Raw genomic sequence first — 14,015 nt, 5'->3', positions numbered from 1 at the left:
GGTCACTAGGGTGACCTGTTAGGGTTTGGATGTAGTGACTGATTAAGCCCAACACAGAGTTTTTCTCCGCCACCCACCCTTGCTTATCAGATCCACAAACTATTAGTAGGTTAAGGAAAGAGAAAACAGTCATTACAAGTTGCATTGTTAAAACTGTGTCCCCCGTGTTTACAGCAGTTTTTCACTAAACCTGGGACTGTGAAGGGGTTACAAAGAAAGTGATTAATATAGTCCTTCTCAAGGTTATGTGATTTTTCCCGCCCTACCCCCACCCCTCACCCACCCCGCCCCGCCCCGCCCCGCAGAAAGTGGAAAGACCGCGGCAGTAGAGAGTAAGTGGTCACTGCAGTGTCTTCTCCCTTCGCAAGATCCAACTGATGCTGAGGTAGAAATCGACTGTAGGCGTCCCCTAATCCTCCTCGGCAGACTCTTGCGAGGATGTCTCTTCAGTTTCCTCCTGCAACACAAGAGGGCAGGTGGGTTAGGCCTTGTTCCAGACCACACTCACCCTGTGAGCCATCCTTCACCACCATAGAGCCGACTGCCTACGCCAGGCAAAGGCTGAGTTTGCTCAGCTAGAGACGGCTGTGACACTCCCTCCTGACCTGCAAGCCTTTGCCTTTGATGAATCAAGGGGTTGTTTTTTTCCCAGGACTGCCTTTAGTCACTGTTGACTTAAGGCATCATGGTTGCTGGTCAGCAAATTCAATTGTTTGCACCCTGGAGAATGTGTGATCCCCTAGAAGCCTTACTCACCAAGAAAGAAGAGATTTATTTATTTTTTTCCCCAACAGCTTGCCAGTTTTTGGTTTTTAAAAATTGGCACAATTAGTCTTAAGAACAATGTTGAGGGAAGTGAGCCCACCCACCAGATACCTGCAGTAGGAGCTGGTTCTGTTTTGGTGTTTTCGAGATTCACTTTCACAGACCGGAAAGCCCAGGGTGTAGAAAAGTGACATACCCAGGTTCCAAGGCAAGCAAGTAGGGACAGGTTTGGGTCAAAACTACAGTTGTGCTGGTTGGTGTAGGGCCTTGCCGAATCGGTGGGAGAGCAAGAGCAGAGGCACTCCGAGTGCACTGCCTCTGAGAGCTATTTCCTAATTCTTACATTTATTAAAGCCCATTTAGAGACAACGAGCAAAGTTTGACATTACTGCTCAATCTCGATACTAAATCCGTCAACATCAGGCAAACATTTAATGGTGGGCCAGCCAAGCAGGGAAAACCTAATATGTATGTTTTTTTTCAGAGCCTCTCCTCCATATAAATTCAATTCCTCCCCCCCTCCCCTCTCTCTTTTTTTTTTTCATTCCATGTGGCTCTGGAATTTGTTGGGGTTCTGCAAGCTGGTGTGAGCTACAAAGTCCTTTTAACTTTTGCTTACTTAACAAACCTGCAATACCTTTCAGGACATGGGTGGTAAAGCGGAGACAATAAACAGTTCCGATAAAAAGTGTCATTAGAGGGGGGTTGATTTTTATCAAACGCCGCTAGTTGTCTCCAAAGGCAGCATGTGAAAAAGATCTGGGAGAGAGGTAAACATCTATTCCGGCAGCCAATGGAGCCCCTGTAAGAATGGCCAGCTTACAACAGCTTATCCAGCCTTCATACTTTAATAGATTTGGTTTTCCACATGGCTTCATTTTGTCTGGGTGGCTAACTGACACAATTTATACTTCTCTTCCTCTACCAGGTCGCTACAGAATACCACTCAGTAAAACATGCCTGAGAGTCTGTCTTTGCTACAGCACCAAACTTCCATTCATTAGTGTCTGAAACACTTCAGCTGTGAAGGGCTTCCTAAATGTTACCATGTGTGATGCGGCTTCTTCGCACAAGTAGCAAAGGGTAGGGAGAAGTCGGCTGGGCTGTCTGCTCATGCCCTTCCTTGAATGCGCGTGCGCGCGCGCACACACACACACACACACACACACACACACACACACACGGCCATGGAGCTTCCACCCTGTTTTTTGTTCTTCCCCACAGCCCACTACTTCTTATAAGTCAAGAAAAGGTTCAAACCTTCTCTTTGCCCCCAAAGGCTGAGAGATCTGTAAATCCAGGGAGTAACACGCATGCAAACGAAAGGACTGCAGCGTAAAGACTAGAATCACGGCAGCATCGAGTCACGGGAGTTCACACCGGCTTTGTTTAGTCTGCTTTTGGTTTTGTGGGAAATGTGGAACGCATGAAGCTACCTCCCTTCTCCTCCCAGGCCGCCAAACTGAGGGCTTCACATCTTGACAAGGCAACAGGCCACGACCCCGAGATTGTCTGCGGAGTCCTGGTTAGAAAGGAGGATGTAGCATGATCAAAGTCACGGGCCGATGGGAGAGAGGCGAGCCGGGGATCAGCTGCCCCGTGACCCTGGTTTTTCACTTAATATTTAAATTCCAGAAAGTCACTAAACTGTTTGGCAGACACCCTCTTTGTCCCCTCCAGAGGACTCACTTCTCAGAACATGAGGTGTGGGCTCACGTTAGGTTGTTTCCTTGGAAGAGGCCACAGCATTTTTACTCCACCCTTTCATAGTGAGCAAACCCCCCACCCTGTGTTGAGCTACGGTTATTCTATTTCTATAAGCTTGATGACTGGGATGAAAACAGCATTTCTCAGGCCACGAACTCATCGAGACCTTGCACTACATGAACATCGAACATTCCCAGGAGCCTTGTTTGATATGAGCGCCTGAAAATCCTGATAGTGAAATCCCTTAGACACAACGACGGCCCTTGTTTCTTTTCCTTAACCCTTCTTAACGTAACACTGGGAGCAGTTTTGTTTATATATCTTTCCTCTGACCTTGAAATTCTTTTACTGGTAACTATCAATTAAGACTGGGAATTTAACGAGGAGGTCAGGGTGGGAAGTCTCACCCCGTTAACTGTGGGGTGGCAATGTGGCTGTCATGTGTTCAGCACGGTGGGCTTCTCAAAGGCTCGGCAGAGAGCTTCTTTCTTGGCACAGCCTCTGCTGGCCTCCCTCCAAAACAAGGCCAAGGCATCAAGGGGGTGACACTGGCAGAGGGTGGCCCTTCCCAACTCCACCGGCTTCTGTTCTCCTCTCTCTGCTGGTCTGTGTGTGGCTTCCCTCCTGCTGAGAGATACGCTTGGAAAAGCGACCTTCGTCCTGCTCTTGCTAAGCTTCACCCACGGGTCCTGTGCCTTGCAAAGATCAGAACAAGGGACATTCTGAGATAAGCAGCCGTCTCTGATGTCCCCAAAAGGAAGACTATCACCACCACAGAGAAATTCCCATCAATCCTCAGGCTTAGGAGATGTGGCCGTGGGCTGTGGACCACAGCTTGTATCCCAAGATGTGTACCTTAAGGATGGCTTCACACTCGCAACATATGGCCCAAGGGATTTTAAGTACTGTAACTCCCCATGGCAGCCTTGAAGTACTAAACAGATTAAAATGCTGTGTCTAAGAATAGCACACATCCTATTAGGGGCTGGTTGGTGGGGTGAGACAGTCAAACAGTGGCACTCTGGTCAAAGAAGGATCCCTGTTTAGGATGGTCCTCGGGGATGTAGAGTTGCACAGTGACGTGTTTATGGGCAGTTCTCATTAAAGCCCTTGAATCCTGAACACATTCTGTTTTTCACACAGCTACTTGAGGAAGACAACCAAGGATACACCAAGCTGGCTTAAATATGTGAGTGTTTCCAGCAGAAAACTGATGGGAGGGAGTGGGTGGAGTTTATATATATAATATACATAACTATCTTTTGCTATACATATCAGAAACTGATGGGAGGGGGGGTGGAGTTTATATATATAATATACATAACTATCTTTTGCTATACATATCAGAAACTGATGGGAGGGGGGGTGGAGTTTATATATATAATATACATAACTATCTTTTGTTATACATATCAAAAAATTGCACCCATTTTTGCCTTGATTTTTCTTTCATTCTTGTGGAACTCTGTCATTGCTCTGAAAGCTTGCAAATGCAATCCCTATGATACAGTTTGCATATGGTCCTTAGAAGTTGGTTCCACAACACGTTCATACCCTTGGGCATACGTTAAGGGATTTTAAAAAAAGGAGGGGGGACAGCATGGCACCCAAAGTTAATTATTGGTGGTTAGTGCGAGGATGGCTTGGTATAGGCAAGGATGCGAACTACAAGGAGCTTAGTTAAAAATAGAGCTTGGGCCACGTGGTGGTGGTGCACACCTTTAATCCCAGCACTCTGGAGGCAGAGGCAGGCAGATCTCTGTGAGTTTGAGGCCAGCCTGGTTTACGAGAGCTAGTTCCAGGACAGGCTCCAAAGCCACAGGGAAACCCTGTCTCGAAAAACAAAAACAAAACTTAAGTTCTGAGGGAGCAGTAAGTAGCAGGTCTGTAGTGGAGGAGACCTTCTTGCAAACTTGGTGGCAGATGACGTCATGTTGCTTTTATGATATTTGTGGTAAGGAGGGCAAAAATCACACAAGTTCACACTGGTGCTAATAAACCTCTGTATGCTTTTTCTTGATTGCAAAGAATTCTGCCTGTGTTTCTGCGCACGGTGCTGCAGACCATTTATGCCCTGCCCCCAGCCAGCCCACAAAGGGCTGAAGGGCCACCACAGTGAAATGACATTTGCAGACACATAAATATTCGAGGCCAGGCTTCTCAGGAGAGAAGTAGAGGATTCTCCTCCTTGGCCTCAAAGAGCAGGCAGCAGTCTTGCCAGTTTTATCTGAAGGACCCACAAGACTATAAAGTCAAGGATTTTGAAAAGCCGGGGGAAGTGGAACACATATCAACTATGTAACCTGTTAAGTGAAATGCTGGGCATGCTGGGAGGAGAATATGTCTTTCAAAACAAGATTTACAAAACTGGGCTATTTAGAGCAAGACACCAATCTTTCTTAGTGCTACATGTATTTAATAATACATAACTATTAGGTCCACCTCGTTGCATGCCACCTTCCACCCAATGAAGCTGTTTTTGAGTCTTACTAGGATGTTTCATATAAAGAAGGCTAATCTTAGCGGTCCCTGACCACAGACACCAATCACGGCACTAGGTGGTTGGGTAATCAACATCTCATTTTCATTGTGGGAGACCAGAGAGGCCAATACCTATCCCATTGCACTGTATGGTTCTGTGACAAAAGGGTGCCAGGCACGTGAGTAAACATCCTATTGGATGGGCGTGCAGAATGTTGATTATTAACCTAGTCACCTAGTCTCTGTTTGCTTCCAACCTGTGATTGAATAACAGAGTTTTGTGGGGAAAGAAAAAAAAAAGACTGCTGTTAAATAATTCTCCATTGAGAAAAGAGAAGGCATCATAGGTTCTCACAAAGCACGTCTTTGTGGCCAGGCACACAATCTAGGGTGCATCCCTGCCTTCCTGGTTCCCCTTTTATTTCTTGTTTTGAGACAAGGCCTTGCTAAGTTGTCCAGACTGGGTCGGTAGCCCAGGCAGGCCCACTTCATTCTCATGGAATTACAGGCCTGCTCTATGATACGTAAAATGCACCATTTGTCTTGTTCTGCATGGAAAAGTCTTGCAACAGAGGTAGCACTGGTCCCTGCGATGCCAAGAGTTTCTCTGCCCTGGGATCAAGGACTAGTTCAAAAGAAAAAATCCTGAGACGGGAACTCACGTTTTTCACACAGAGAAATCATTTCATATACAAACTACTCGCAGATTTCAGAAGCCATAGTTTCTGAGGACCACGGACTCTGTGAGTTTTCCCATTGTTAGGACAGGCGCCTTGTGTATGAAAATAACCGAAGACCTGGCAAAAGGGTTCACGTCTGAAGGAAAGCATCCAGGAAAAACCTCCCACATTGCCCAGGTTCTCATTTTGATACAAAGTAATTTTAAAATACTGTTTGGGTGAAGTCCGCTTGATGGTTGAGTACAGACTTGTTTATTGGTGGCACAAGCCAGAAGAAACCCTTTCCCTTTCCTTCCATTTCTTTGCATAAAACTTTGATTGGCGCTGTATTTATTGCTAAGCAACAGAATATTGACAATTGCACCAATATTTTTCATTATCCTGAGCTTTTTCTCTTTCCATTTTTTTAGATTTTTTTAAAAATCTAATTATATTTTATGCCTGTGTGCTCTGCATGTCTACCTTCCTGCGCAAAGAAGGCATCAGATCCTATTGCAGATGGTTGTGAGCCACCATGTGGTTGCTGGGAATTGAACTCAGGACCTCTGGAAGAGCAGCCAGTGCTTTTAAGGCCTGTGCCATCTCTCCAGCCCCTCTCCCCTGTTTGGGCACATGTTCAGATTACTTTGTGTGTTCATGCATGCATGTTTGCACGCATCTGTGTGTGCGTGCACACTAGAGTGCACAAGTATGCACATGCATTTGAGGCTCGAGGGTGTTGTCTTGTCAAGGCGGCTGTCCGCTCAGCTGCTCTTCAGCTCCTCTCTGAGGCTGGGATTTCCAGCATACTGCAATGCCCACTGGGTATTTGCATGAGTTCTAGGGATCTGAGGTCTGGTCCTGACATTTGTATGGCAAGCAATTTAACCACTGACCTCTGTCTTTGGTCCTCCTCTGAGCTTTGGCTTTTGAATAATACTAAAAATATCAATAATCATAATAGATTAACAGGTAATTCTCATTCAGCAAACTTTTGAGGATTCAGCAGCCCTGTCCTGCCTATAGCCCAGTCTAGTCTGCCACGGACGACTTGCTCAGAAAGACCAGGCTGGAAGGCTCACTTCTATTTATTCTATATTTAGTGTGTGCTGGCAAGTGTGGAAGATAATTTAGATACGTGATAAATATTTGGATTTGATCCAGCTTACATCAAAGTGCAAAGGAATGGCCATCTGTGATGCGAACGGAGGAGCGGACAGCATTGCTCTTCCCTGGGTAGGCTGAGTCACATGGCTAAGGAGTCGAGCTTAGAAAAAAATAAGCCCACAACAATAACAGCAACAGAATTCCAGCAAATGTGTCCAGTCCAGAAACACTGAATTTGTCTTTGTGGAGCTTTAGAAATTGTCCCCATTGAGTGGCGTCCTTTGGCATCTGTCAGAGGCTACCTCACGGCTGTAGCCAATCCCAGACGAGAAGCAGCTGACCTTAACCTGCCTATGCCGCTGTACTGGGGCAGTCAGCTAAGCTCATTACTGCCTCTGTTTAGGGTTAATGATCAGGATGGCTTCTCTGAGCCTCCTCTGCCCTCTGCCTCCCGGGGCTGCTGTGCCCTTGAGCTGACTAAACACCACACTTCAACTTGGCTCTCTCTTTTTCCCTTGACCTCTGCCATGCCAGGGGTCAGAGGTGAAGTCAGAAAGTATTTCCTCTACAACAAAACATCGGCACTCAAGGAAGTCTTTGATGGAAACCTTCGTGTTTGCCACTTGGTACCAAGCATTTATTGGCTCACAAAATGTTTTACCAGCTTGAAGGAATGTAAGCAGGGAAACAAATCAATCAGTCCCCTTTATGGCTTAGGTGGGTAAATCACAGGCTCCCGAGTGAGCCGACTGGTGGCGGTAAGTCTGATTTATGAGGAACCTTTTACTGCGTTTTGGCTAAGGTACCGCGTAAAAGGTGAGCGTCGGAGTGAGAAGGCTCTCTTCTCTCCCTCCGTCCTCCTTCCTTCTTTGTGTGTCTCGACTAGAAGCGCCCAGTAAAAATGCCTTCTTTGAGAAGAATGTGCTGGCTGTAATCCATCAACTTGCTTGTCCCCCCAAATGAAATCTCTCATTTTGCTCCAAACAATGTTTAGGTTGTCTGCAATATAAACATCCTTAAAACTGCCCTTGAAGTTTCTGTAAAAACATTCAACATTTTGGAAGGGGGAGGGGACCACGTGAAAATGGAGGTTTTTGGAGACTCCATTTTTGGAGCTCTCAGCTGCATACCTCACATAGAAGGTGCTTACAGGTAAGAAATCTATGGTGGAGTGGAAGGCTTTGTTCCCATTCTTTCCCAAGTCTCCTGATAGGAAATTGAAAAGAGAAGGCTTTTTCCCGTTTTGCTAACTCATGGAGAGCTTACAAACGAACACTGTCTCCTGAATGCTGTGAGAAATGAACCTCAACAAAAAGCTTGTTTTCCCTTCGATGAGCAAAATGTCTGAATTACATAGAAGGGGCCACTTCTAATCTCCATTCAGCGTGTTAAAATGGGAACAATAAGACAGAGGAGCCAGTGGAAACTCCCAGAAGGTAGGGTTAAAGACAAAAACTGGAGGGGAAAAGTTCCCTCATGAAATAGTACTAACTCTGAAGAGCCCCTTCGTTCTGGAACTAACTTTCGAATGTATATGGTTGAGGAATTTTTTTGCTGACAAATTCGCTAATTTCTAGCCATTTCTAATTAGTTAGTTTCTCTCTATCTATTGTTTACTTTATTACTTTAAAATACAAAGTAAAATTTCTAGTAATTTAGTAGTCTGGGAACTTAAGGAGAGTTGGTGTGAGCGCTGCAGAGTCGAGGGGATGAGTTCCTGCCCAAAGAACTGCGCAACAGACTTTTGGTTTGCAATTCATGGCACCTGGTGCATTTTCCCAACTCAGCCCCTCCACAGCAGAGCTTGCCTCAAACTTTTATAAACACACATGCTTATAAACACACACATATATTCTGAGACAGCATCATGCGGAATTTGCCCCCTCAGAGTGACCTTTTGTTGCTTTTTATCCCGGGAAGTTGTAAGCATTCTTTACCACAAGGCCTCTCGTGACTCTGTATCCACGTGACGGACATATAATGAAGGTGATTCTGACAACTTTCATCTTAGGATAGGACTTAGCAATTGCTATACATTCTCCGTCAATTTAAAAATCACTTTAAAAACATGCAGTTGAAACGTTAGGTGAAAGGGGGACCATTTTGAATGAATAAAAACTTAAAGATTTTGAAAACGTAAATCTTGAGATATGGAACACCTACCAGCCAAAACTAAACTAGAACATATTCTCCCCCAATACTATGATCTTCTCATACTTTTCTGAGAAGTAGGGAACCTCTTCTTGGGCTGCTTTTCCCTGATGGATACACAGGACCCAGTTTAGGGATGGAGTTCAGGGATGGCCAGAAGGAAGCATTCTAGTCATATGCAGGACACTTAATTTTGCTGTCAGTGCCGCAAGGCAGGACCTAAATGCCACCCCTCTCAGTGATGAGGAGAGGCCGAGCCTGAGTCAACAGAGACTTCCGTGGGGACAAGGCCTCTCTCTGGGAGGGTATCTGGGAAGAACCAGATGGAAGGGAGTCTTCAGCTGCTCTGTAAAATTTACATTATCCTCCGAGAACTTCCATGCAGTGCCCGTGTTTACATAATTCATCACTGTGCCGCGAGACAATATAAATTAGGCGGTCCCGTGAGCTGTGCTCCCTTCCCTCCTAATTCTGTCTCAGCTCCTTTCCTTTAAAGGGAAAATTTGGAACAAGGTCTGTAAAACAGCCAGACAGATCGGTGATGGCCATGGCTTCTCTTGTGGCTTCTTTCAGATTCCTGACTCCGTGTGTGTGTGTGTGTGTGTGTGTGTGGTCTGTGTGATTTCACTTTATTATCCTTAGTGTTTTAAAGCTCAATTTACAATCAACTGCAGTCACATTAATGATTTCTACCTGTGATGCATGTGTTTGTGCCTTGTTACTATTGTACATGTATGTCACCTACGACAGCTCCTGTTATCTCCACCTTCCCCTCTGTAACTAGAGTGTTACTAGCAAAATCGTAGGAAGCCATGAAGTTCAGCTCTTAGGGAACCATTTCCTTACTAACCCCTGGCTTCCTCCTCATTCATCTGTGTCTCCTACAGATCACATAAACACTGACATTTTTGTGGCCATTTGCGCATTAAACAAATGTTCAAACATCTTGCCGTTTTTTGTTTCCTCCTTTTTCACTGAGTATGTTCATTCTTGGCTGCCCATTAGGCTCATACAGAGAATTCATAGAAAGTACTTAGGCAGCTGGGCGGTGGTGGCGCACGCCTTTATCCCCAGCACTCGGGAGGCAGAGGCAGGTGGATCTCTGTGAGTTCAAGGCCAGCCTGGTCTAAAGAGCAAGTTCCAGAACAGCTAGGGTTGTTACACAGAGAAACCCTGTCTCGGAAAAGAAAAGGAAAGAAAAGGAAAAAAAAGTACTTAGGCAAAAGTCTTCAAATCAGGCGAGCAGGGGCTGGTGGTTGTAGGTGGGTGTTTAGCAACTGGCTCTCTAGGGAAACAAAAGTCAGAATAGGACTCTTGTATTGATTCCCATGGTGTAAAGACTCACACAGCGGACATGAGGTGAGCGCAGGATTTGAAAGAGACGCTCACATCTGGCTCCGAGTACAGGTGCTTTGCACACCTGTATGAATCTTCTCTAAGCACAGCTGCAATAGGAAACTCTGCATCATGCACTTTCCTACTGCATCGCTTTTGGTTCCGTGTGCCTTCCCTGCGGCACCAAGAGCAGAGCAGGCGTCAATGCTGTCAAACGTGTGAGGTTATTGATCTGCAGACCATGACGCAATGTCGAGCCCTGGGGCTTCCTCTGACTCAGACACACAGCACCTGTTCGTTCTCTTTCTCTTGATTTCCTTCCTGATGAAGGACAAGGGGTTAGCAGAGCACATTGAGTGTTATTTACATTTTGTTTAGGTAAATATTGCTTAAGGACACTGACTATTTTTAGCACTTGCCTGTGCCATGCTGGGCTTTCAGGTTAAGGAACAACAAAGTGAATGTATTGTGTTCTAGCATGGTTTTGCATTTACCAGACTTGTAATACATACAATCATTTTAATTCACTTCCCCCATATCCTTATATGCATCTGAAAACTTTAGAATTTTTGTTTGTTTGTTTTTCTATGTAGTCCTGGCTCTTCTGGAACTCATTCTGTAGACCAGGCTGGCCTGGGTCTGCATGCCTCTGCTTCCTGAATGCTGGAATCAAAGGCATTCGTCACCACTGCCCGGCAAAAACCTTAGTTTTATCCCAAGCGGTGTTTTTTAGAGAAGCAGACACATGCGGACATTGCCTGCATGGTGTTTTCCTAAGCAAAGCAACATCTTTGTAAGAGAAAGCTCTCTAGGAAAGCCACCTTTTTTTTTTTTTAAATATTTATTTATTTATTTATTATGTATACAATATTCTGTCTGTGTGTATGTCTGCAGGCCAGAAGAGGGCACCAGCCCTCATTACAGATGGTTGTGAGCCACCATGTAGTTGCCGGGAATTGAACTCAGGATCTTTGGAAGAGCAGGCAATGCTTAACCACTGAGCCATCTCTCCAGCCCGAAAGCCATCTTTTTTGTGGGTATTTTCAATTCTGTGAAAGAGGTTTCTGAAGAGCTTCACGACTTGCTGACTGACTTGACTAGGTCCTACCTGCATGTCCCGAGTATCTGTTCAAGTCCAAACGGGAAGAGAACAGCAGGACCTCTTTTGCTTTGTTTTTGGTGCTGAGAATTGAACATAGGTCCCCACGAATGCCAGCCAAGCCTCCACCCTCTGCCTGAGTTATGTCCCTCCCGAGGATATTATACTTGCTTAGTTTACAGCCTTGGAAATTGTGATTAATTTGTCAGTTATATTTTCTTCAAGATGTATTTCTTCAACAAGTACAAATTTCATGTTTCTCTGCATACATGGTAGCTTGGATAAGAATTCCAGGCTATGACTAAAGGCAGTAACTTTTTTTTTTTTTTTTTTTTTTTAATTTTTCGAGACAGGGTTTCTCCGTAGTTTTTGGTTCCTGCCCTGTAACTAGCTCTTGTAGACCAGGCTGGCCTCGAACTCACAGACATCCGCCTGCCTCTGCCTCCCGAGTGCTGGGATTAAAGGCGTGCGCCACCACCGCCCGGCTAAAGGCAGTAACTTTAATTTAATATTGCTGAGTTATGATTCCTAAGCAAGGCCTGAGAGTTCATTAACATGAAACATTAGCATGATTTCCAGTTGATCAGCCTCACTGGAGGTGTTTTAGGATATCAAATAATACAGAACAGTTCAATGATCAACTGTTTTTAGCCATACATTAAGAGTAATCTACAACTTGTAAGTCCTATGTCAAGTCAAAAGACTGTGGACAGTCTGGATGAAGAGACAAAATGTAAGAATTGGGAAAATGGGCTGAGCAGGTGATTCAGAGGTTAAGATCACTAACCAGTGCTCCTTCAAAGGTCCTGAGTTCAATTCCCAGCAACCACATGGTGGCTCACAACCTTCCATAATGAGATCTGGCGTCCTCTTCTGGCAAGATCTCATTATATATAATAAATCTCAGCATACCTAATAAACAAATAAATCTTTAAAAAAAAAGAATTGGTAAAACAAGCCAGGCATAGAGGTGCACACCTTTAATCCTAATACCTGGGAGGAAAAGACTGGTGAGTTTGAGGCCAGCCTGGTCAACATAGTGAGTTCCAGGCCAACCAGGATTATGTAAAGAACTTGTCTCCAAACAAACAAACAAAAATCAAAAACAAATCAACAAACAAAAACAAATAATAACAAGATTAAATTCTTATTTACAGCCCCAACATAGTTTTATTTTGTATGGTACTGTGCCTTTTTTCACACCGAAGGTCTTGATGGTTTGTTGCTTCCGTTTTCACTCACACACACACACACACACACACACACACACACGAACACACACAGATGGGACCATGACATGTGAGTGGAGGTAAGAGTACAAATTGCAAGCACTGGCTTTGTCCTCCACCCTGTGGACTCTGGGGCGCAAACTTGGACTGTCAGGTTTGGCAGCAGTGCCTGCCCCAGCTGAATCATCTCACCGGCCCTGTTTGTGGTTTTCAGACTATATATACATTCCTGACTTGGAAGGATAAAGCAAATGGTCAAGAGTATTTCTATGCACAAGCAAAACAAGAAAATGCTCACTTAAGGGTTGGAAGACTTTTTTGGGTATGTATTTTACTTGTGTTCTTTTGGGAGAAAAATCATAAAAGATCATGTCTTACCTGAGCAGGCTTCTTCTGGACCACTTGCTGTGGCTAAGGAAGAAACAAACAAGAGAAATGTTATATTTTAAAAGGAAATGTACAGGGGGAAAAAGTTGAGTATTCACGCCTTAAATGTGGGTTTGGATCTGCAAAGCAAAGGAGAGAATTCAACATCTGAAAGGTTGATCTAAGTTAAAGAGTGTTTATTCCCAATCTCCACTGTGAAGGAAGATGCCACAGGCTCTCTAGTACCCACACTGGAATAGATTCGCTGTAAGAGTAACTCAGTTTCAGTCTGCATGTCATAAAACTTGAAGAGTGGAAAGCCCCAGTAGCCTAACATTTAAAAAAAATCTTTTCCAAGACAAAATGTATAAACCACACAATTGCCCATTTCAAGAGGTCAGCTCGGAGGAATCTTTACTATACTCAACAGGTCAACACCACAGCCTAACTTCAGAACATTTTCATTTTCCATAAAAGAAACTTTGTATCTAATTGTGGCAACTGCTTGTTACTGTCCACTTCGCTAGTCAACCTTCTAAGCTGAATTTGCTATCAATCCACCCGCTGTTATATGAATTGGTTTGTTCCAGACATTTCATAGTGGAAGAATCACGCAACATCCCTTGTACGTCTGCCCTTTCTTGTTGGTGAGGACGGTAATGCATACGGTAATATCTGAGATGACTAATCTTAATTGCATTGACAATAACCATGGAAATACACCCCAGGTGTGTCTGTGAAAAAGTTTCCAAGAAGGTTTAACTGAAGAGAGAGGACTCACTCTGAAAGGGACAGCCCCATCCCTTTCAGAGTGGGTCTAGGTCCCAGAGGGAGTAAAAATGAGGAAGGAAGTTAAGCAAATGCACTCATCTCTCTGTGCTTCCGAAGAGAGAAAGGAATGTGATCGGTTGCCTCAGGATCCTGCCACCGTTGCTTCCCACCACTGTGAACTGTGTGACTTTGAACTGTAAGCCCAACTCTGCCCTTCTGTCTTAAATCACCTTTGTCAGGCCTCTTTGTAACAGAACTGAGAAAATGACTACTATAGTATCAACAGTTAATCGCTTTGTTTGGCAAATGTATACCACATTTTACCTCTCGGATGTGCATTAGTTG

General features: G+C 44.6%; 1 protein-coding gene across 1 annotated transcript in view; it reads right to left on the bottom strand.

Annotated features, from left to right (window-relative positions):
* Positions 1 to 314: 314 nt before the first annotated feature.
* The window catches only part of Hmga2 (high mobility group AT-hook 2), a 117,446-nt gene continuing 103,745 nt past the window's right edge, over positions 315 to 14,015 (bottom strand). The window contains exons 4-5 of the mRNA XM_057758122.1: positions 12,912 to 12,944; positions 315 to 457 (exon numbers count right to left, since the gene is read on the bottom strand). Of these exons, the coding sequence (XP_057614105.1) occupies positions 410 to 457; positions 12,912 to 12,944 (81 nt within the window). The 3' untranslated portion in view covers positions 315 to 409. The remainder of the gene's footprint in view (positions 458 to 12,911; positions 12,945 to 14,015) is intronic.

The sequence above is a fragment of the Chionomys nivalis genome, chromosome 25 (genome assembly GCF_950005125.1).
Source record: "Chionomys nivalis chromosome 25, mChiNiv1.1, whole genome shotgun sequence".
In the NCBI taxonomy this organism is placed as follows: domain Eukaryota; kingdom Metazoa; phylum Chordata; class Mammalia; order Rodentia; family Cricetidae; genus Chionomys; species Chionomys nivalis.
Note: the sequence above shows the minus strand (reverse complement) of the source record. Positions and strands in the feature narration are given on the sequence as shown.